Source organism: Poecile atricapillus, chromosome 15, assembly GCF_030490865.1.
Source record: "Poecile atricapillus isolate bPoeAtr1 chromosome 15, bPoeAtr1.hap1, whole genome shotgun sequence".
NCBI lineage: Eukaryota > Metazoa > Chordata > Aves > Passeriformes > Paridae > Poecile > Poecile atricapillus.
The window spans coordinates 12,103,029-12,123,708 of record NC_081263.1 but is presented as its reverse complement, the minus strand read 5'-3'; the positions used below and the strand labels follow the sequence as shown (position 1 = coordinate 12,123,708).

The 20,680-nt window shown below is 46.3% G+C and overlaps 2 protein-coding genes across 4 annotated transcripts in view; one reads left to right on the top strand and one right to left on the bottom strand.

Moving 5' to 3' along the window:
• Positions 1 to 18,495, top strand: part of TRPC4AP (transient receptor potential cation channel subfamily C member 4 associated protein) — a 35,730-nt gene extending 17,235 nt beyond the window's left edge. Inside the window, exons 7-19 of the mRNA XM_058850266.1 lie at positions 445 to 646; positions 2,149 to 2,337; positions 3,386 to 3,528; positions 7,669 to 7,800; positions 8,480 to 8,538; positions 10,526 to 10,627; positions 11,983 to 12,066; positions 12,363 to 12,453; positions 12,972 to 13,112; positions 14,176 to 14,284; positions 14,487 to 14,599; positions 14,811 to 15,017; positions 15,981 to 18,495. Coding sequence (XP_058706249.1) covers positions 445 to 646; positions 2,149 to 2,337; positions 3,386 to 3,528; positions 7,669 to 7,800; positions 8,480 to 8,538; positions 10,526 to 10,627; positions 11,983 to 12,066; positions 12,363 to 12,453; positions 12,972 to 13,112; positions 14,176 to 14,284; positions 14,487 to 14,599; positions 14,811 to 15,017; positions 15,981 to 16,118 — 1,710 coding nt within the window. The 3' untranslated portion in view covers positions 16,119 to 18,495. The remainder of the gene's footprint in view (positions 1 to 444; positions 647 to 2,148; positions 2,338 to 3,385; positions 3,529 to 7,668; positions 7,801 to 8,479; positions 8,539 to 10,525; positions 10,628 to 11,982; positions 12,067 to 12,362; positions 12,454 to 12,971; positions 13,113 to 14,175; positions 14,285 to 14,486; positions 14,600 to 14,810; positions 15,018 to 15,980) is intronic.
• The window catches only part of MYH7B (myosin heavy chain 7B), a 29,301-nt gene continuing 24,976 nt past the window's right edge, over positions 16,356 to 20,680 (bottom strand). For all 3 annotated transcript variants that reach the window (XM_058850265.1, XM_058850264.1, XM_058850263.1), the window contains 6 exons: positions 20,450 to 20,575; positions 20,156 to 20,326; positions 19,795 to 19,899; positions 19,357 to 19,452; positions 19,064 to 19,201; positions 16,356 to 18,905 (listed from right to left, as the gene is read on the bottom strand). In XM_058850265.1, the coding sequence (XP_058706248.1) occupies positions 18,900 to 18,905; positions 19,064 to 19,201; positions 19,357 to 19,452; positions 19,795 to 19,899; positions 20,156 to 20,326; positions 20,450 to 20,575 (642 nt within the window). In that variant the 3' untranslated portion in view covers positions 16,356 to 18,899. The remainder of the gene's footprint in view (positions 18,906 to 19,063; positions 19,202 to 19,356; positions 19,453 to 19,794; positions 19,900 to 20,155; positions 20,327 to 20,449; positions 20,576 to 20,680) is intronic.

Sequence of the window (20,680 nt, the reverse complement as noted above, 5' to 3'; positions counted from 1 at the left end):
TTGATGTACTTCCTGAAATAGGAAGCAAGCTTAGTTTATCTGAACAAAAATGTGGGGTTTTTTTCTGAAAGCTGTTTTCAACATCTTTATTTAAAAGAACTTCTGATGAAAAGACTGAGAAATAATTTAGAAGTTCTTATCTGAATTTCAAAGAAAAGACAGAATTTGAAAACAAAATTGAAACTTCTAATACCTAAACATAATTTATGTATTAAATTAGGTTGTTGTTTTGTGTGTTTTTTAGTTTAAAAAGGCCTCAATTTTTTTTGTAAATATAAACATAGTATTTTAAATATGGATATCTGTACTTTTGGAATTGCTAAGCCTGACAACAGTTGTAAATCCCAGCTAACACTGGAATAACCCAGAGAGCTCCCCAGGGAGCATCTGCCAGTGTTCACTTATTGACCATCCCATGTGACTGAGCTGGTGTTGCCTCCCCAGGAAATGATCCAGCTGGATGATATTCCCAACCTGGCAAGCCTGGTGTCCAGCTTTGACCAGCAGCAGCTGGCCAACTTCTGCAGGATCCTGGCTGTCACCATCTCAGAGCTCGACACAGGCAGTGATGACAAGCACACACTTCTGGCCAAAAATGCCCAGCAGAAAAAAAACTTGGGCCCTTCCCGAGCTGAAATTAATCAAGGTAATTGTTGTGCTGTGAACAAATCAGAATAATCTCAGCAATGTATAAAATTTTCCTCTTCTCAGTGTCACACAGTGTTATGTTTCTGAAAGATACTGAAAGTGTTGTGTCTTACAAAGCATTTTTCTGGATTCACTCCTCTCAGATTGTTTCCTGGAAACAATCTTTCCTGTTAGTAAAACTTCATAGCTTTTGGTTTCAGATTTTCAGTTGCTAATTAGGTGGGTTAATTTCTGTCATTTCAGCATTCTCTAAGTGGCTTTAAATAATTTGGTTTATTTTCTGTGTCTCAGCCACATCCACGGTCTTCCCATTAGCAGCTCTCAATAATTCTGTGTCCTCCATAAAATATGAATTCCTAAACTAAAGCTGCCTGCAGTGTGGTTGCTGTTGGAGCAGCTCCTTCTCTGATTTTATCTGATGTTGTCCTGAACAGGATGTCTTGAAAGAGAAGTGTGTTTAATATTAATTATGTTGCCCAGTGTTACCAAATCAGCCTTGGAAATCTGTGGGGCTGATCTGAGCCTTAACTTTGGGCACAGTGTAGCTTTCCTTATTTTGCTGAGTACTTCTCAGTGCAGAAGTCTTGCCTAGAAGAATTGAGTAGGAACTGAAAAAGTTAAAGTACCATCAGATGTAGAATCTGCTGTTTTCAGCTCTTACTGTGCTGAAAAGCTTTTGGGCTTCTGAAGCAGATATTTGCGTAGGCCCATGCCAAGCAAATGTTTAGCTGATCATTTTTATGGGCACAATCAGAGACTGATTCTAAGGCTGTACTGTATATTCTATTTTTAACATTTTATCAGGGAGCCTATTCTTTCAGAGATGCAGCTCTCTCATGTAATGTTCATGGCCAAATTCTTTGTCCTTTTCTCCTTGCCCTGGAAGTGGGAAGTGAAGCTTTAGCCATGTATCTTTAATAAACAGGTCCTGTAATTAAGTCATTCTTTAGGGCAAAATGCACCTCCCCAAACATTTCTGTCCTTGCACTGCTCTTTCTAAGGGTGCAGTTGCCCAGTTAAAACCCTCACACCTGGAGCTGCTGTGGTGTGTTCTCCACCTGTTTTGCTCCATGAGGAGCTAATTCAGGAACCTGGTACTTTAAAAGCTGTCCCCTTCCCTCCCTGCTGCTGCAGGGAGCCAGTTCAGGCACTACAGACCAGCACCACAGGAGGGGAAATGAAGGAGGAATGGGGAGGTGGAGCTGCCACTTGCAAAAGCTGCTGCTCTATTTCTGCCAGCTTAGTTTTCAGCCAGATCAGTTCCTTGATAAGACTGGAGAACAACACTGAATTATTCCTGATGCTCTCTTCCAGTCCTTAACAGGAGAATGCACTGAATTCTTCCATCTTCAGAATTTTTTAACCAGATCATTTGAACCATACACTTCTGTATTCCTAATGTAGATGTGTTGGTACCTTATGATCTTAAATTGTAATAAAATTATTTCTCTGGTTTTTTTTTTGTTTGTTTTGGTTTGTTTTTTTTGGTTTTTTTTCCAGCTACACTTCTGAATATTCCAGGCTTCATTGAGCGGTTGTGCAAACTGGCCACACGGAAGGTGTCTGAAACAACAGGGACTTCCAGCTTCCTGCAGGAGCTGGAGGAATGGTACACCTGGCTGGACAATGCCCTCGTGCTGGATGCACTGATGAGAGTGGCAAATGAAGAGGCAGAGCAGAGCAGTACAGGTACCTGGCTTGCATCCCTCCACCCACCAGCAGTTCATGCATGTCTTTAACCCTTCTCAGGGTTTACCACATGTTGTTTTCCTTCCATCTCGTCCTGATTCTCCTTTTCTTTCCTGGAGGACTCATATATCAACATTTAGGTCTGACTCCTGTTTTGTTCTCACATAGCACTGATTTTTTACTGAATTAAAGTTAGCCAAAGGAGAGATTCTCCAGCAATGTGTGCCCTTTGCACACGTAGCTAACACTGAAATGCTGTGCATCCTCAGCCCTGACCTCCTCTGGAGTGATTAAAATAACTCTTCTGAGATGTGTGGCTTCCACCAGCATTCTACTCTAAAACTTTGGCTCATGGCTTTGGGATCAAATGCTCCACACCAAGCAAGTGGCCCCTTCTTTAAAAAGGAAAAGTAGTTCCAGCTAAATTAAAGAAGTTAATTGGAAAAAAAATAGTTGTTCCAGTGGAAGTGTTAATACAACTGTAGAAAAATGCTTTGGAGCATGTGTGTGGTTTGTTTCTTCACCCTTTGGTATGACAAAAATGCAGTGTATGTCTGGTAGAACTCAAAGTACTTCGTACTCCTGTTTCTGCTCTTAGCAGGGTAATTCTCTCTAATGTTCTGAAATTTGTTTAACTGTGGCCTAAGAATACTGCTACTGAGGTATGAAATGAAAGTATATTTAATAGTAAGTGATTCTGGTAATCTCCCATCTACTTCTATTGCCTTTCTGCTATGCCCTGATGCAGTAGTCTACTAATTCATTTAGGTGAGCCTACTTATTTTAGGGAGCTGCTGCCATTTAGTTTGTTACGGAAAAATAATTTTTAAAATCTGATTTTATCTCCTCTAAATTTTCAGCTATATTTTTTTCTCTAGTATGTAATTCAGATTGGTTATTTGCTGTACATCACTGTTTTTAGTTAAGAAGAAAATTCCAGCAGATGTGCTGCTCCTTCATCTGCAGTGTTCAGTGTAAAAACATCAACTGTAACAAATCCTTTCTTGTTGAAGTTGCCTCAGTCTCACATCTTTGCCATCTTTTTCAGAGTCTTCAGATGAGAGTGGACTGGCCAACACCTCCACAAGGACACAGCTGCCCCAGTCCATGAAGATCATGCACGAGATCATGTACAAGCTGGAGGTGCTGTATGTTCTCTGTGTGCTGCTCATGGGCAGGCAGAGGAACCAGGTGAGCCCCAGTGGATGCTCACACTCACAGCTGGTGTCTCCTTAAACCTGAGTGCTCATGAGTGAGGGCATGGACACAGAAACAGCAGGGCAAAGCTCAAGGTGCAGAGCTGGGCAGTCCCATCCTGGCAGCCCTGTCCAGAAAACAGGCAGTGTTTCCCTGGGAGCAACACACTGCTCTGCAGAGCTCTGCTCTTGTGCAGGAGGATGCCTCCTGTGTGAGGATCCTGGATGCTGCAGGAGCTGCAGTCAGGTGTACTCCCCTCTTTTGGTGCCCTGGTGGCCAGGTTGGATGGAGCCCCCCCTCTTCAGGCCTTACCCTTCTTTGGCTGCTTTCACTTTTGGAAACGCCCTGGGTGATTTTTGCAGCATATTGCCATGTCTTGGCAAAGTGTGAGCATGCTGTTAAACTCCCAGCTGGGGAGATGCACTTCAGTGCTGTCTGCACTGGTCACTGCCTGGAAATTCCACTCATCTGCTCCTTTGCTTTTTTTCCTTTTGAAATTAAAAAAAAAAAATAGAAATTTTTTTCCTGCCTTACACAGGCTTATGAGGAGCCAGTCACTGCAGCTTGGCTGTGGTTTGATTTAAATGTGTCAAAGGCAGGTTGTGAAGGGAAAGGCAAAGCAATCCTTGGTGCAGTTTTGACAGGTTTCCAGCTTTGGCAATCTGCTAAGCTCAGCTCAGCAGAACTTGGGATAGCAGGGCCATTCAGATGTCCTGGACACTGGGAGGGCCAGACTGCTGTGAGTTATTGAGAGGCTGTTGTGTTAGGCAGGAGAGGCTGTGTTGTGGGCAGGAGCACATTTATCTGGAGCATTTTGTTTTCTGGTAGTAACCTCCCAGGGTATCAGTCACAAACACTCCCCAGGGCAATCCCCATAATCTCTAAATCTGAATACAGGTGCAGTTGTAGTTCAGTCCCAAACATAACTGAGCTGTTCCCTCCAAACCTACAGCAGAGCTTGTGGACTTCCATCCCTGCAAGTGTTCAAGGCTGGGGCTTGGAGCAGCCTGGTCTGGTGGAAGGTGTCCCTGCCCATGGCAGGGCAGTGAGATGGGCTTTAACATCCCTTCCATCTCAAAGCATCTTGGGGTGTTGAGATTCTGAGCAGACACTTGGCATTAAAAGAGACAGATTCTGCATAAGAGGAAGCAGATGGCACCAGTAATTCTTGCAGAAACAACAGTCACTACCATAAACAACTCCTAATCATGTTGTCATTCCTTTTAGAAGTGCTGTTTCTGTTAGGCATTAAATAAAATGCTTTAAAATAATAAATAAATAATAATAAAATGCCCAAAACATAACTGAAACTACCAAACATGGATCTATTAGGAGGACTTTTTCTTTTCCATTGTATCAAGACAGATAATTCATCTCTGCTTGAGTTCTCCACTAGAGTGCAGGTTTATAGATACTACAGAAACTGCTTGCATTCATCTTGCTGCTGCTGGAGGGAGCTGGGGGTACTGGATTCCTTCCTTCCCTGGGTCACTTCTGGTGTGTTCCTGTCAAATGTGACAAGGCAAAAAAAAAATCTGCTGCTGAAGCAGCTAGCTTTGAAGATGAATTTACGTTTTAATTTCCTGGGAACACGACTCTTACCCTTCATCTGCTATTTCTGCAGATGGGGAAGCCAAGGATCTGATTCAGGACTGGAGTTGAATTCTTGAAGGATTTGAGTTACTGCATTCCCAAACTCTTCTTGTCCATAGACAGGGGGGTTTTTTGTTTGTTTGTTTTAGGTTTTATGTTTTGGTTGTTTTTTGGTTGTTTGCTTGTTTTCTGGGGGAGTTGGCTTGGGGTTTTTCTGTTGTTTTGTTTTGTGAAATCCTCTGCTTTTAAAACACATGCTACATCCTTCATTCCTTAATCTGCATAAGACTTGTCTGTCAGATGTGAATCCCCTGCCCTTCCTGAGGGCCAGGCAGAGGCAGAGCTGGAGCTGAGCTGTTCTCCATGGGAAGCTCTGGAATGCAGGCACAGCACTGTGCAATAGCACCCTCAGACAAGCATTTCAGCTGCTTTTTGGTCTCTTTTCTGTGAAGAAATAGAAGCACAGGATCTGTGGCACCAGTCTGAGCAGCCAAAGGGCTTGCTGGTTTCAGATTGGATTGATTTTGCATAGAATTTTATTAAGGGCATCACAAACCTGCTTCAGTCTGCTGTGATAATAGACATAATGATCTGGCATTTGCTTGAAGCAAGGTGCAGCCTCCCAAAGTCGACCTGTCCCCAAATGAATCTCTGAATCCTTGGTTTAAACTTGATTGTTGGCTAATTTGCATAAATTGATAACTGTGGTAGCAGTGACTTGGCTCTTGCTGTTGCCACGTTGGGGATGATCTCACCCTTGGGAATAAGTGGTGTTTCTCTGTAGTTCTGGGCCTTCTCATTATGGTCACACCCTAAATTACTCTCCTTGTGTATTTTTCTAGGCTCTCCTGCATGTCTGTGTTGTAGTGAAGAGCCATCAGCTGATTTCCTTGCTCCTGCTGTAGGGAGCCACACTGCACACACAGAAACTCAGCTTAGCAGAGACAGTTTTAGTTGAAAAAGCAACAGAACAATTCCTGTGAAGCTGGATGGCAGCAGAAAAAAGCCAAAGTAGCTTGAAGGTTGAATATAGAGCAGGGATTGTCTTGGCATCCTCAGGCAGAGTAATTGTAATGAGTTTGGGCTCTGGGAGAAAGAGTGATGCAGAGGCAGTGATGTGACTGAGGAGCTTGGTCAGGTGAGAATTCAGAGCTGAGCAAACTAAACTGCACAGATCTGAAATGTGAGTCGTTTGGAAAGGAGCAGATCCAGGAGTTAAAACTGAGTGTAGAGTTCTTCCTTTAGTGAGGGTTGAGGCCCTTGCAGGCAGCTCATGTGCTTGGCTCCCTTCTGTTGTGCCTTTGCCATGGAGGGACAGGAGCACTACAGGGAGTACTTTGTTCAGAGAGATTCCCCAGAGCTGCTGTGACTAAACCACAGTGTCCAAGAGTGTTTCAAAGTAATGGAGCACCAGAGGACTCCAAGCTCAGCTGTCAGGGCAGCATGGGTGGGGTGGGAAGGAGCTGGATGCTCCCCAGGTGTGTATTTGTCCAGCAGCAGGAATGTGATTTCCATGAAGCTGGTGGCTACAGCCAAGAGGAGTGCAAAAATCCATTGCTTTGCTGCAAACTAGAACTAAAACCTGTAAAAGAGCGTCAGCTTCAGATATTTTGGTTCATGCAGGTATTTGAGTAAATAGAACAAAGTAGATTGATCTGCTTGAAATGCTGCTGGTTACAGTTCTGGATCTTGGGACAACCTGGGGTATTTTTAAGTGATTTTGTTTGTTGATTTTAAGGAACATGTCCATTACTTGGGCACATAATTTTTGCAGAATGTTGGACATTCCAGTCATGTGGTTTTCATCTGTAACCACATCTCAAGGAATAATGCTTGTCCTAGGCCTACAGCTGATACGAATCCCACTTTCTATTTCCCTTTGTCCTCATCTTCTAAATTCCTTACATCAAAAGTATCCCAGCTTGGACTGAAGGTATTAAACAGATGTTCACACCAAAAATATTAGCTTTTTTTATATGAATAAAAAATGTATCAGGCAGACTGATAGATGAACCTGAGCAATTTGACATTTTTTTTCTCTGAAGTTCCATTTCCCTTTAACCTGAAGGAGCAGCATGGTGTGGTTGTGTTACTGCTGGACTCTGCTCAGGATTCCTGCTCAGGTCATGTGAACAAAACCAATATTGATGGGTTTTGTTGTCATCAGAGGCCTGCCTGAGCTGCAGCCATGTGTCTGGAGAGGGAAAGGACACTCAGGGGACTGAGTGGCTGCAGAGTATCCCAGCTCTGCTTTTTGCTGTAGATGCGTTTTCAGTGTGGAATGCTGGAAGTGATGTCCTGGTGCCCAAAGCTGCTTCCAGAGACATGGTGAAGCACTGCTGGAGAGCTTTATCCCAAAATGCCTGTTTTCTATCCATGTCCACCAAATGGAAACTGCTGCACTGTGGTTAACACAAACACTTGCTGTTTGAGACATCCTTTTGTCAGAGAATGACATCATTGTGCCCATCTTTTGCCAGACTGCATTAAATCAATGTTTGAGGCTGGAGCAGACGTGTTTGTACCTTTCTTGTTCCTCAGGTTCATAAAATGATAGCAGAGTTCAGACTCATTCCTGGCCTCAATAACCTGTTTGACAAACTCATCTGGAGGAAGCACTCAGCCTCAGCCCTGGTTCTGCATGGACACAACCAGAACTGTGATTGCAGCCCGGTGAGGAACTTCTGGAATTCTCTCATGGATTTTCATCTTGGCACACAATACTGAGGAGCTGTGCTGAGTAACTGGGTGTTTGTGTAATCATTGCCTTGAGATGTGGTAGCATTCAGATTTTGAGGGATTATTTATTGCATTAAAGTCTATCCTTGGCTCATGCTATCAATTTAGCAGGGCAAATTTATCCTCTCCCCCTGTTTGTTGATTTTAAGGAACGTGTCCATTTTGGGAATTGAAAAAGGAGTAAATTTCTGGACCCTGGAGGCTAGAGGTAGAAGACAACCAAAATTCAAAGAAATGGTACTTAGGAGAGGCACAGACTACAAATTGTGCCACAGTCATGTTTAGAGGGGTTGGGTTTTGTGTTGGACTCTTTATATTTTTTTTTTTCTTTCCAAACCTAGACATTCTGAATTGATCAGTACAATTCTAAGCTTTTTTGCCTGTGTAGTGAGAAGGAATTATTACCTGTTGTGTGCATAGGCTTGGAGGCAGTCTTCACTTCTGTTTTGGGAAGTGCAGCCTCTCCATTTATGCAAGTCACATGCTCTGCTGTCCAAAGGGGTTTGATTTGGAAAGGTTTTCCATTCAGCTGTTTCATGCCAGCTTGGTAACTAATGATAGCCAAAAATACTAAAGCAATAATTTTTTTTTTACCTTTCTTGTCTCCTTTTAGGACATTACTTTAAAAATACAATTCTTGAGGCTTCTTCAGAGCTTCAGTGACCACCATGAGTGAGTATGAGAAGCTGTGGTGGGTTGTGGCTTGGTGCTGTTTGCCTGGTTGTGGTTCAGGTGTCCTGGGCATGGAGCAGGCTCCATGTGAAGGGAATATTGTACTGTCCCTAAACATCATGTTCCTTTCAGCTCTTGCTGAAACAGCCTAAGAATTTGCTCTGTGGTGGGCATGTCTGAATATGTCTGGTGCACTTAAACCCAGCCCATTTTGTCTCGTGTTGAGATGAGCTGAAACATGTACAGGATGAGTTAACACTTTCTGGCTGAAGGAATAAGGAGGCAGCTTCCTTCTTTTTGGCCTTCTACTGAGAGCTGACAGTGAGCCAGGGAAATAGGAAGAAAATTCCTGTCTGCCTTCTAAAGGCATCCTTTAGGAAAACTTGGGTCTGCTGGAATAGTTGGAGGGTGGGTGCAGTTTGCTTGGTGCTATTTAATGCTGTGCTGCTGGTGCAGAGGTGTTTGTGACTTGTGGAATTGTATCCTGCATTCCATCAGTGTCCTGTTGCTCTCATTCAGTCCTGGGAGATGCTTTCCACTTCCTTACAAACTCCTGTGTTAGAGGCATGTTGCACTTCAGGTGCTGCTCATTCCTAGAGCCAGGCTGCTATTTTTGTGCAGGATTTTAGTTCTGTTGGATAGATTTTAAATATCAGCCTTTTTGATTGTGGAATATCAACTTTGAGAAAGAATGAGGAGCTGCTGGACATAGACAGGGAGGGAGTGCTGACCTGTTGTAAATCCTTCATGCAAGACATTGTTTGGCTGGGAATCATTCCAGGTTTTCCAATAAAATCTCTACAGGTGATGTTACTACTTAAATGGCTGCTACAAAGATCTCAGGCTTGTTTGAGCAGAAAACAGCTCCCAGCTGTAACATTTGAGCAAGTGGAATGTGTGGAATCTGTTTGAGGGGTTTAAATAATTACATGAACTTTCTGTGAAATCACAGATAAGCTGAGTTAACTGAGGACAAGATGAGGGCAAAGTACTTGTATGCTGATATTAATTCAGTGAAATTGTGTCCAAACCAGACTTGCAGAACTGTTCATTGCAGGGGGAGAAGGGCTCTGTTCTCATTGCAGAAACCTGTTCAATCCACATCAAAGGGAGCTTTACACAAGAGCCTCAGTGAGTTGATGACAGTGTTGGAAGCAAGAAGGAACCTCACACTCATCACTGCATCCTCTGCTCCCTGAGCTTTCCTGAAAATGAATCTTTGCTGTCTGATTTTGAGCATTTGGAAGCAGAAAGTCTCAGGGAGCACACTGCCATTGGGCAAAGGGAGCCCCTAGACTACATTTATACTCTTGTCAGATTTAGTCTGCATTTAGTTCACTTTACAGACAAAGCAATTTATTTTCATTATGAAAAATTCGGTATTTGATAAAAAATTCAGGTGCATCCCTGGCATTTATATCTATTTTTATTTGGATCTTTACATTTTATGATGTTTTTAAGTATTTTCAGGGCAAAGTGTGTTCAGAAAATAAAATGCCAGGACGACTGAGTCCTTTTTTTACAGTTTCTGCTTTCTTGCTTAGAAAGAGATTTATTACTTAAAAAGAACAATCACTATAGGGTAGAGAAAAACTTCAGGAAGCTGTGAAGAAGTTTGCTATTTAATATTTATTTTGGTCTTAAATTCAGCAAAATGTTGCTGAGATTTTTTTTTTTTAAATGAGCATTATCCAGAAGAAAATATTTACAAACCATAATATCCCAAGCAAGTCAGCAAAGAACCATCATCTCAAGGCTGGTCAGTGTTGGAAGTGGCACTTGGTAAATTTTGGAGGGGGTTTTCCCAAGCTGCAGCTGCCTGCTACAGGGAGCAGAGGAGGAATGCTGTGAAGAGCAGCCAGGAGAAAGCAGCTTGCCCAGTCCTGCAGCCCTTGTGGGCCTGTGGCTCTGCTTTTCGTGGAATTGCATTTTTGCCTCTTGTATTCATCCTGCTTCTCTCCCCTCCTCCCCCACTCTCTTGCTTCAGGAACAAGTATCTCCTTTTGAACAGCCAGGAGCTGAATGAGCTGAGTGCAATCTCCCATAAAGCAAACATCCCTGAAGTGGATGCAGTTGTCAACACTGACAGGTGAGAGGGGACTGAGGGTGTAGGTTGGCACTTTAGAGTTTTGGAAGCACTTAGACTGGAAGTTGGACATCAGCTGCTTTGTTTTACCTCTGTCTTTCCACCACACTTTCATTTCAGTGGGAGGTGTCCAGGTTTGTGGGATGCTGATGGTCATTAGCAAATCTCAGGTGTGCTCATGCTCAGAATAAGGTGCTTTAAAAACAAAAGCAACTTTAAAACCCCTAAAAAGGGGTTTGAGTTCATGCTCAGGCTTCACTATGATGTGCTGTGTTTGCCTGGCTGGCCTTCCTTGGGTCAGCATTGCAGACTGACCTGGAAGGTAAACTGTGATCCCTCAAATCATTAAGTGCTCCTGCTGATAAATCTTAATTCTGGCATTCAGGAGCAGTGTGTGCACACATAAATGTCCATTTCCAGGCTGCATGAACACATCCAAGTGTCTGCTCAGGGTATTTTAAGAGCAGATAATAACCAGAATAAGCTAAATTAGATTAACATGTTAAACCACTTACAGAATCTCTTTTGTTACATTTGAGTATCTGTTAGATGGACTGTTTTGATCTAATAATCTCTTTAATTCTGCTGTACACTATTCTGGTGTATAAACCTCAGCAGATGGAAGGCTGTTTGCACAATTTAGTTTGTCAAAATACAGGGAATCAGCAGGGACTTGGTCTGCACAGAGCAGATTTACCTCACTCCAAAAGGGAATCTCTAAGAGGATTTCTAGATTACAGTTATTATCATAATACTGTGTCTGATTGGGAAGAACTTGGGATTTTTTTCACCCTTAGCATTTAGTTTTCGTGTTGCTTTTCATGATACGATGTGAGATCAAGGCACTACTTCTGTATGAGTTTAATGCAGGTGGATACTCCACTGAAGGTGCTGTTTAATACAAGTAGTATTGCAGTTGTACAGCCTCTATGCTTTTACTACAACCCCATGTAGCATCCAGCTTTCCATACTCTGCTCTGCCTCTTAAATGGAATTCAGACTTTCCTTTACATTTTTGAGAGGGAAAAAAGGGGTTTCTTTCATTCCAAAGCTCAAATGTAGTATTTTTTTCTTATCACTTGATTCACACAAGCTGTGAATCAGTATTTCTGAAATCATTAAAATTCTGAGAGAAAGTTTTTTTCTCGGACTTACGAGGAAGTCGTGTTGCAGGTATTGCAGACATTTACCAAAGGCAGTGAGGAGAACTCTTCTGCTGGTAGAACTAGCATAATATTTGTACTGTGTACTTCAATGTTGAGATTTTGATCATCAAAAGCTCTGGAGCAGTGACTGGATTGAGTGCTCAGTGATTGCCCAGCCCTTCCACTCAGTTGTCATTTCTCTACCTGCTGCAGGAGCCTTGTCTGTGATGGGAAGAGAGGTTTGTTGACCAGACTGCTTCAGGTCATGAAGAAGGAACCAGCAGAATCCTCCTTCAGGTGGGTTCACTTTGCCTCTGCTGGGCTGTTTGAGACCCCTGGGATGCAGCTTTGGTTTCACCCAGCTTAGAGCAGCTGAGAATGTTGGAGAATAAGCTGTGGAAGGGTCTGGCTTTGTAGTGCTGTGGTGGCAGTGCAGGAGTGAAGAAATCACAGCCAGTGATTTTCTGCAGGATCAACAGGTCTGACTCCAGCTTCAGAGTGGAATGAAACAGATCAGGAACCTGTATTTAAATTACACTCATGATCAAGTACTTCCCTTGCCCCAAAACTAGCACCTTTCTTCTCCTTCTCAGGTTTTGGCAAGCGAGGGCAGTTGAAAGTTTTCTGCGAGGCACCACCTCCTATGCAGACCAGATGTTCCTCCTCAAGAGAGGACTCCTGGAGGTAAATAAGTTTATGTCAGGCATCCTCCATAGCAATCAAGAAAGATTTATCTGCAGTGAACCAAAAGTGGATAAAAACGTAATGTTAAATATTCTGCTGGGTTTAAAACTCAGCAGGGAAGTGAAGGCCACTCAAGCTGCCCCCTTGCAGTAGTGGGGGAATAAAAACTCTGGGGGGATAAGCTGGGATCACAGTTTACTGGAGAAATCACAGTAGATACAACAATAATAATAAATTAAAAACTGCCCCTTATTCCTGTGTAACTATGACAAATACTGGAAACACTTCTAAAAAATAGCTGTGAATTCTGCTTGTGGCAGCCAGATGTGGCCATTTGTATAACCTGCATCACCAGGAAGTTATTGTAGCATCTGAATTGTTGTCTTTAGTTTGGTGTTGTGACATTCAGTCACCCAAGAACTTGAAGATAAAAGCTTTAAATACTGATGAAATCAGTCTGTGTTGAGCTGCTGCCTGGGACTGAGCTGTGGCAATAACATGTTTTCCTCCCCTGCCAGCATATTCTCTACTGCATTGTTGATAGTGAGTGCAAGTCACGGGATGTGCTTCAGAGTTACTTTGACCTTCTGGGAGAGCTGATGAAATTTAATATTGATGCATTCAAGAGATTCAACAAGTACATAAACACAGATGAAAAGGTAAATATTTGTAAAAGCTGCCCCCTTTGGCTCAAGTTACTCCACACTAAAACTCAGATTCATTTGGGTTTGGTGTGGTTTTAGAGCTTGGGGCTCTAAATAAACAATAAACATTAAGGGATGAATTGTCAAAGTCCCTCAGTGTTTTCAGCAGTGCTCCAGCTGTCCTGAGTCAGTGAGTGCTGAGCTGCTCAGCAAACATTACCCTGTTCCATGATCAGGCAGGTCTAAGGTCAGGCTCAAGGGTAGCAGAACATTTCCTGTGAAGTTGCCAGAGTTGTGGTTAAGGGATAGTTGTGGACTTTGAGACAGCTCCAAAAAATCTTTTACTGGAGCTTGCAGTGGGAATCCTTTATGAATAAGGCTTAAAATACTTGATACTGCAAACAGATGTAGATGTTTGATGTTATTTGAACTTAGAGACATTTTAAGAAGCCGTGGCTTATGTACTTAACTATAAAATTTAGCTGCACGTCAGTGGACAGCTCTTTGCAAAGTGGATTCATGCTCTTGTACACTTAGGACATATAAAATCAGCTGGTGGGTAGGTTCTGAATGGCCTTTTGCTCTTGCTTTTGTTACTGTAATTTTTCCCTCATTGCTGTTAGGTCTGGTAGACCTTGGAGAAGGGATGTATAAATATCTTTAAAAGAAAACTGTATTTATTTTTGGGTTATTTTCCTCTGGTAAATTAACTCAAACATTCTAGAGAATGTCTTTATATTTCCTGTGTGCTTCCTGTTTATTGATCTCTAATGGGGTTTAGTTCTCATTCTGTGTGATTCCTTCACCATATTCCTTCCTAGTGAAGGAATCTCACTTTCATTGGAGTGACATAGCTTCAAAAGAGATTTTAGGGATGCCAGGATGGCATTTTTCCATTCCAGAGTGTTTTTAAGGGATCCTTTGGGATCCTCAGTGCCAGTGTTGGCTTGGGCTGGGTGAGGCAGGGCTGGGAGTGATGTCTCCTCTTACCTTGTTAGAGATAACAAAAAGGTAATTACCCCGAGTATTAATATATTGAAATCTTTTAAATTCAGCACTAAAAAGTGTTTCTGTTCAGTTCCAGATATTTTTAAATCAGATCAACAGCTCTCTGGTGGACTCCAACATGCTGGTTCGCTGCATCACGCTGTCCCTGGACCGGTTTGAGAACCAGTCTGATGCTAAAGGTGAACAGGAAGCAATGGGGTGGGACTGGAGGGTATTCACTGGTGATAATGGTTAATTTAAACTTGGGCTTTGACACTTTTGGGGGTTAGACAAGGAAATGGCACTCTGAAAGTTTGAGCACCAGTTCTTACTGCCCTGGTGCTTGGATCAGCCTGTCTGAACCTCCAGCACGTGGTGATTGTGTTTCTGCTCTTGCTGCAGTTGCTGAAGTCCTGTCCGAGTGCCGCCTGTTGTCCTACATGTCCCAGATGTCCATGAGAATGTCCTTCCTCTTCCGTCTCATTAACATTATCCATGTACAGACACTCACACAGGTAAAGAGCTGGCAGGGACCTTGCAGTTGCTTTACTGGGGCTGGAGTGGTGAGCAGGGCTGGGAGCAGGGAGGAGCCTGGTTTCCCTGGTCCCTTTTTCCTTGCTGTGTGCAGGAACACCTCCACTCTGTGCTTTCCACTGGTTTGTTTTATTGGGATACAACAGGTATCTCGGTATTTAGATTTTTTTGCTGTGTCACTTTTACTTCCAGGAAAATGTCAGTTGTTTGAACACAAGTTTAGTTATCCTAATGCTGGCCCGAAGGAAAGAAAAGCTCCCTTTTTATCTGCGCACCTTGCAACAGATGGAATACACGGAAAAATACCCTGGATTCATCCTGAACAACTTCCACAGTCTCCTGCGATTCTGGCAGCAGCATTACCTCAACAAGGATAAAGACAGCACCTGCTTAGAAAATGTATGTGTCCCTCTTGGCATGGCAGGAGTCAATCACAGCAACACCTGGCAAAAATGTCTCCTGGCAAAAATGGGAGGTTGGGAAGGGAAAGAAGGGAGGAATTTCTGCCCCCAGTGTCATTCCTGTGGTGCTTTTCACACCTCAGAGTCAGGCTGCCACAAGGCAGGTGCTGGGCTTCCCTTTAAACAGAGCCTGAGCTCTGGCACACCGAAGTGAGGCTTGTCAGTGCTGAGTGGGGTGGAGAGGCAGGGCTGGCAGGATGGCCTGGGAGGGGGAGGCAGGACAGAATCCAGTTCCCAGGCTAGTTAGCACCTTAGTCAGACTGCTCCCTCTTCCTTGAGTGGCAAACAGTGCAGGAAAAATACCTGATGTAGCTGCTGGAAGCCAAAAGAGCACAGCCTGCAGGTTTCTGTGTCTGAGCTGGTTTGTCCTGGGTCACTGGTGGGTAAAAAGAACCAGTTATCCATTTATGTGGGTGACACATGGTCTGGTGTTGGGCTGCTGGGGTGGCCCTTGGGCTTTGAGGGAATAATGCAGGGGGGGTGTGTTGGTTTTTGTGTCATCTCGGGAGTGGGAGTTACTTCCAGCATCGGCTTATCTGTGGCACCACAGGGTCCTGGTTTGTGTTTGGAGTGCAGGGCAAAGGAGAAGTTTGGGATTATGGGTGCACTGGCCCAGGTGGGCTGGGGTCAGCCCAGGCTGCTCTTAGCAGCTGCCAGAGGCACTGGGATTCCTTGACTGAATGTGGAGAGTGGGCAGCTGGTTGTACAGGATGGAGCTGTTCAACACCCAGCCCTGTTCAGCACCCTGCTGGGCCCCAGGGAATCCACAGAGGGCACAATGGGGAATCCAGAGTGGGACTGTGGGGCTGGGCAGCTCAGGCTGAACAGGAAGTGATTTTCAGCTTTGGGAGGTGTTTCCTGCTGTGGCCTCCACTGACCCTGCTGTTGTCTGTGCCCACAGAGCTCCTGTATTAGTTTTACCTACTGGAAAGAGACTGTTTCGATACTGCTCAGTCCGGACCGGACGTCCCCCTGTGCCATAGTCAGCTACATCGACGAGGCGTACATGGACATTGACAGAGACTTTTCCGAGGAGTAATTCCCCCCTGCAGCCTGTGACGGACAGCTGGGAGGGTCCCTCGCAGCCCGGGGATTTTCAGGGATACGCTGTGTAGTGTGTGTGTGTGTGCAGCTCGGAGCTGCGGAGCGTCGTCCCACCCCCGCCCCTGCCGGCCCCCAGCTCTGACCTCCGAGACTCGGACAGCTCTCTGGGCAACACATTCAGGGATGTATCTTCCAGTTGTTCTGGGATAAAAATTATCACCTGCACAAACCAGCCTGTATCATTTTTTTCCTCTCTCCCAGTCCGGCGGGGCTGGCAGAAGGGGTTTTGCTGACTTGAGGGTTCTCTGTATGTGCTGGTTGAGGCGTGGCTCTCTCAGGGCTGCCAGGATGAGCAAGTGGAAAAGCACAGCAATTGCCCTCCAAGTGTGAGGTCCAAGGAGCCCATCTGAGCGGGACCCCAGCACCAGCCACGTGCAAAGCCACCACGAGGACTCCTGCAGGTGTAACTCTTCCGCTGGGCTTTGGAATCAGGGCTTTGGGGTTGGTTAGAGCATGAGTGTGTGTGCGTGTGTGCTTTTAATTCCTGAGAGCCCCAGCTCCAGTCACCTCTTTACCATCGCCTTTTGGATCATTTGATCCTTTTGGATCATTTCTCTCCTGTCTGTGCATTAGGAGAGAACCTCTGCTCCTGCTGTCCTTCCTGCAGATCCTTCCCATCTGGAGGAGTTCAGCACTGCTGGAGAACAGAGACATTGCAGTGGTGGTGGAATTGCAACAGGGGGTGGCTTTTTCAAGGAGCACTAGCATTAAAATGTACTAATTTTTTAAACTTGGCGGCTTGTCCCTTCTTGGGTAACTAATCTGGTTTTAAAATCCTTTTCAGGACCATTGCTCTTGATGTTAACCTGCTATGTTATGTCAGTCTCTGCTTTCAGTCCTTAATATCAACACACACATTAATCTTGAAAGTGCAATATTTACTGGAGATGTCCGTTTTTTTCCTGGATCTGTTTTAATCAGAATGTGTTAAATGCTGGGAATAAACACTCCTGGTTGAAAGTAACTTTATAGGATATGTTGGGAAAGGGGGAATGGGGTTTTGGCAGTCTTGATTGCCAAACCTGCACCTGCCCTGCCTGCTCACCAACACCATGTTGCTCCAACACATTCAGATACCCAGGAATGAGATACACTACACTTAAGCCACTGTATTTAACTCAGAAACCTGTCTTGCAGCTACAGCTAAAAGAAACCAGTTTTGAAACATGCATCTGAATTTTTTTAATATTTTCTAATTTATTAGACAAGGTGACTTCAGCTCTGTCCAGGTTCTGAAGGGGTGAGGATGTCCCAGAGCTGCAGCCTTCTGTCTTGTTGCAAGCAGCATGAAACCCAGCCTGAGGCTCACTGTGCTGGGGCTGGAGGAGTGAAGGAGGCTCCAAGCACAGGGACAGGACTTCTCTGAACACCTCCCTTCTCCCTTCTCTTCTCCCACACCTCAGTGTCCCTCTGTGGTCTCACAGGGTGGTTCGAGCTCCTGAGCTTGTGCATAAAGCCGGAGCCTTGCAGGATCTCCTGGGGATCCTGGTGTCCCTCCCTGGGAGCTGCATCCTGCTCTGGTGAGGCTACCCTGGAGAGTTTCTTCCCATGGCAGCTTCACCTCTGTTCCTCACCTTGTCACCTCCACCCTGCCCCTCCCTCCCCTCAGCTCATTTCTTTCTCATCTGTACTTTTTTTTGTTCTTGGGTATTTGTGGTTTTGGTGTATCTTTGCTTCTTCTTAACTGTAATAGATGTACACTTAAAATAAATGCTTCAAATTAAAAGGCTTTTAAGTTAAGGGATGCCTTTTCCACAGTGTAGTTAATTGGTGCATCCACTGATTGCTTCTGTAACCCTGCAGTCTCGCTCCCCTCTGTGATTTAAAGACAGTTTGGGGCACAGCTGCCTCTGGCCTTGCCCGTGGGCCTGGGGGAAGCTGAGCTGAGCCCACTCCATCTCTGGGGCTCCTCCCAGGCCTGGGAGCACACTCTGGGCTTTGCTGTTGGGCTGAGTCGGCAGAGAAGGGCACAGGGAAGAAACCCCTGGCAGCTCCTTCAGGGCTGGAGCGTGCTGGGCTCCAGGGAAAAGGCTCTGCCCCAGTGCACAGAGGGTCACAGGCAAATCCTTTGGGATGTCTGTCCATGCCAGATGCCTCAATCTCACGGTGAGAGGGACCAGAGCCATGGAAGTGGCAGTGGGCTCTGGGCTGGGATGGGAGGGAGGTGGGACCCCTGGTACTGATAAATACCTCTGGAAGTCTGCACTGTCCCATGGATTGCTGAGGTTCATGCTGCCCTGATTAATTCCAATTTGCTAACTGCAAATAAACATATTAAATGGAAACTATTAAAGAAATCTATTTTAAAGAAATGAGTGGAGATGTCTTTCTTTCTAGTGCCTTTGCCAAAGCCATAACCTCCTCTAGGGCTGTATTAGGGGGTTTTATGTTCTCAGGAGTGGTGGCTGAGGTCTGTCCTGCCTCGTGCCTCAGCTCTGGTCCCCTGCAGATGTGTTTTGGTGGGGAGCTATGAGGAAAGTCCCAATCCAGGGCCATGGAACTGGGAGAGGGAGGACTGGGTTTCTCTCCTGCCTGTGCATCCCTGTGAAAACCAGGGATGCACAGGCTCCCCAAGGCCCTGGTTACCCTGTGACACACAACAGCCAGTCCTGGCAGATCCACGTTTATTCATGCAGTGCAAAGCTGACAGTGACTGTTGCAGCCACTTGCCTCCAACCTCCAGCAGCAGCTGGGACCGGGCAGGGCAGCCGGGCTCCTAATGCTGGAAAAAACCCCCAAAGGGCTTTGCTGAGAGGGGGGATCCGGCGGCAGGGAGCAGTGCCACAGCAGGATGGGACTGTGGCTGTGGTCACTCCCCTGGCTCCAGGGCTGGCAGGAGCCCCTGCCCCCCTCCCCACGCCCCCATCCAGCAGTGCCCACCTTGGAGATGACGACGTCCCTGGTGCGGGCGCGCAGTTTGTTGACCTGGGTCTCGGCGATGTCGGCGCGTTCCTCGGCGTCGTCCAGCTCGTGCTGCACCTTGCGGTACTTCACCAGGTTGGAGTTGGCCTGCTGCTCCTGGGCAGGGAGAGGGGAGGGGTGGGTGCAGGAGGCACAGGGGACAGTGGGCTCTGAGCTCCCCACATGGCTCTTGTGGCCCCTGGCAGCCGTGGCAGGCAGTCCCAGGGAGGGACAGCCCTGTCCCCTGTCCCAGAGCAGTGATGGGCACTTACTGCCTCCTCAAACTGGCGCTTGTAGCTCTTGACCTTGCTCTGCAGCTTGTCAATCAGCTCCTGCATCCGAGCCAGGTTCTTCCGGTCTTCCTCAGCCTGCAAGTGTCCCAGCTCCCTTAGCCAGACCCCAGCAGCCCCTCACCTCCACCTTCAGCAGAGGTGCCAGGTCACAAACAGCACCAACCTGCCCCACCAACCCAGCCCTGTGTCACAGCACCTGTCCCTTGGTCCCCGCCCTGTGTCCCACCACCCAGCTCAGGAGGTGCTGGGAAATGGGCAGAAGGACCCAGAGGAGGGAGAGGATGTTGTGACAGGGAGAAGCTTGTGCAGCTGTTGTCATTCCCCACACAGAGACCAGAAGAAGCCCAGGCTTCTTCTGATGAGGCCAAGCAGAGAGCTGCTGGACGGGGGCTGGACCTGTGTCCAGAGCTGCTGTACCTGGTAGCTCAGCTCCTTGATCCTGCGCTCGTACTTGCGAATGCCCTTCTGGGCCTCTGCCATCTTCTTCTGCTCCACATCCAGCTCTCCCTCCAGCTCCCGCACCTGCAGGGGACACAGCCTGGCTCTGCACTTGGCTCCCAAGCGCCAGCCCAGCTAAAGCCAAGCCACAGCAGAGGCTAAAACAAACCATCCTGAGCAGGGCCCAGGCTGGCAGGGCCTTGGGGACTGTCCCCTGGTCCCACAGAGGCACCACCTGTCCTCAGAGGGATGGGGCAGAGTCTGGTGCCACAGGGACTGGGGCAGCCCCCAGAGTCAGCTCCTGAAGAACACAGCCGGGGATCTGCCCCTACTTTCTCACCCTGGCCTCCAGCTTCTGGATCTGCTTCTTCCCCCCCTTGAGAGCAATCTGCTCTGCCTCGTCCAGGCGCATCTGCAGGTCCTTGATGGTCTGCTCCATGTTCTTCTTCATGCGCTCCAGGTGTGCGCTCGTGTCCTGCTCCTTCTTCAGCTCCTCTGCCATCATGGCAGCCTGCAAGGCCAAGAGCAGGGGGACATCACCTCAAGGCCAGGCAGCCCTGCCAGATCAGGGGCTCAGTGGAGATGTTGTGAGACCCTTCCCAACCATGCAGAACAATCCCCACCACTCTCTTACATCCGTGATGGCCTTCTTTGCCTTCTCCTCGGCATTGCGGCACTCCTGCACTGCATCCTCCACCTCGTTGCTCAGCTGGGAGATGTCTGCCTCCAGCTTCTTCTTTTGGTTGATCAGACCCGTGTTCTGCACACAGAGCAGGTTCAGTGTGACCAGGGCTGGTCATCCACCACTGCTGGACAGACTCCTGCTCTCCCACCAGTGCAGACATGGGACTTGGCAGTGCCTCAC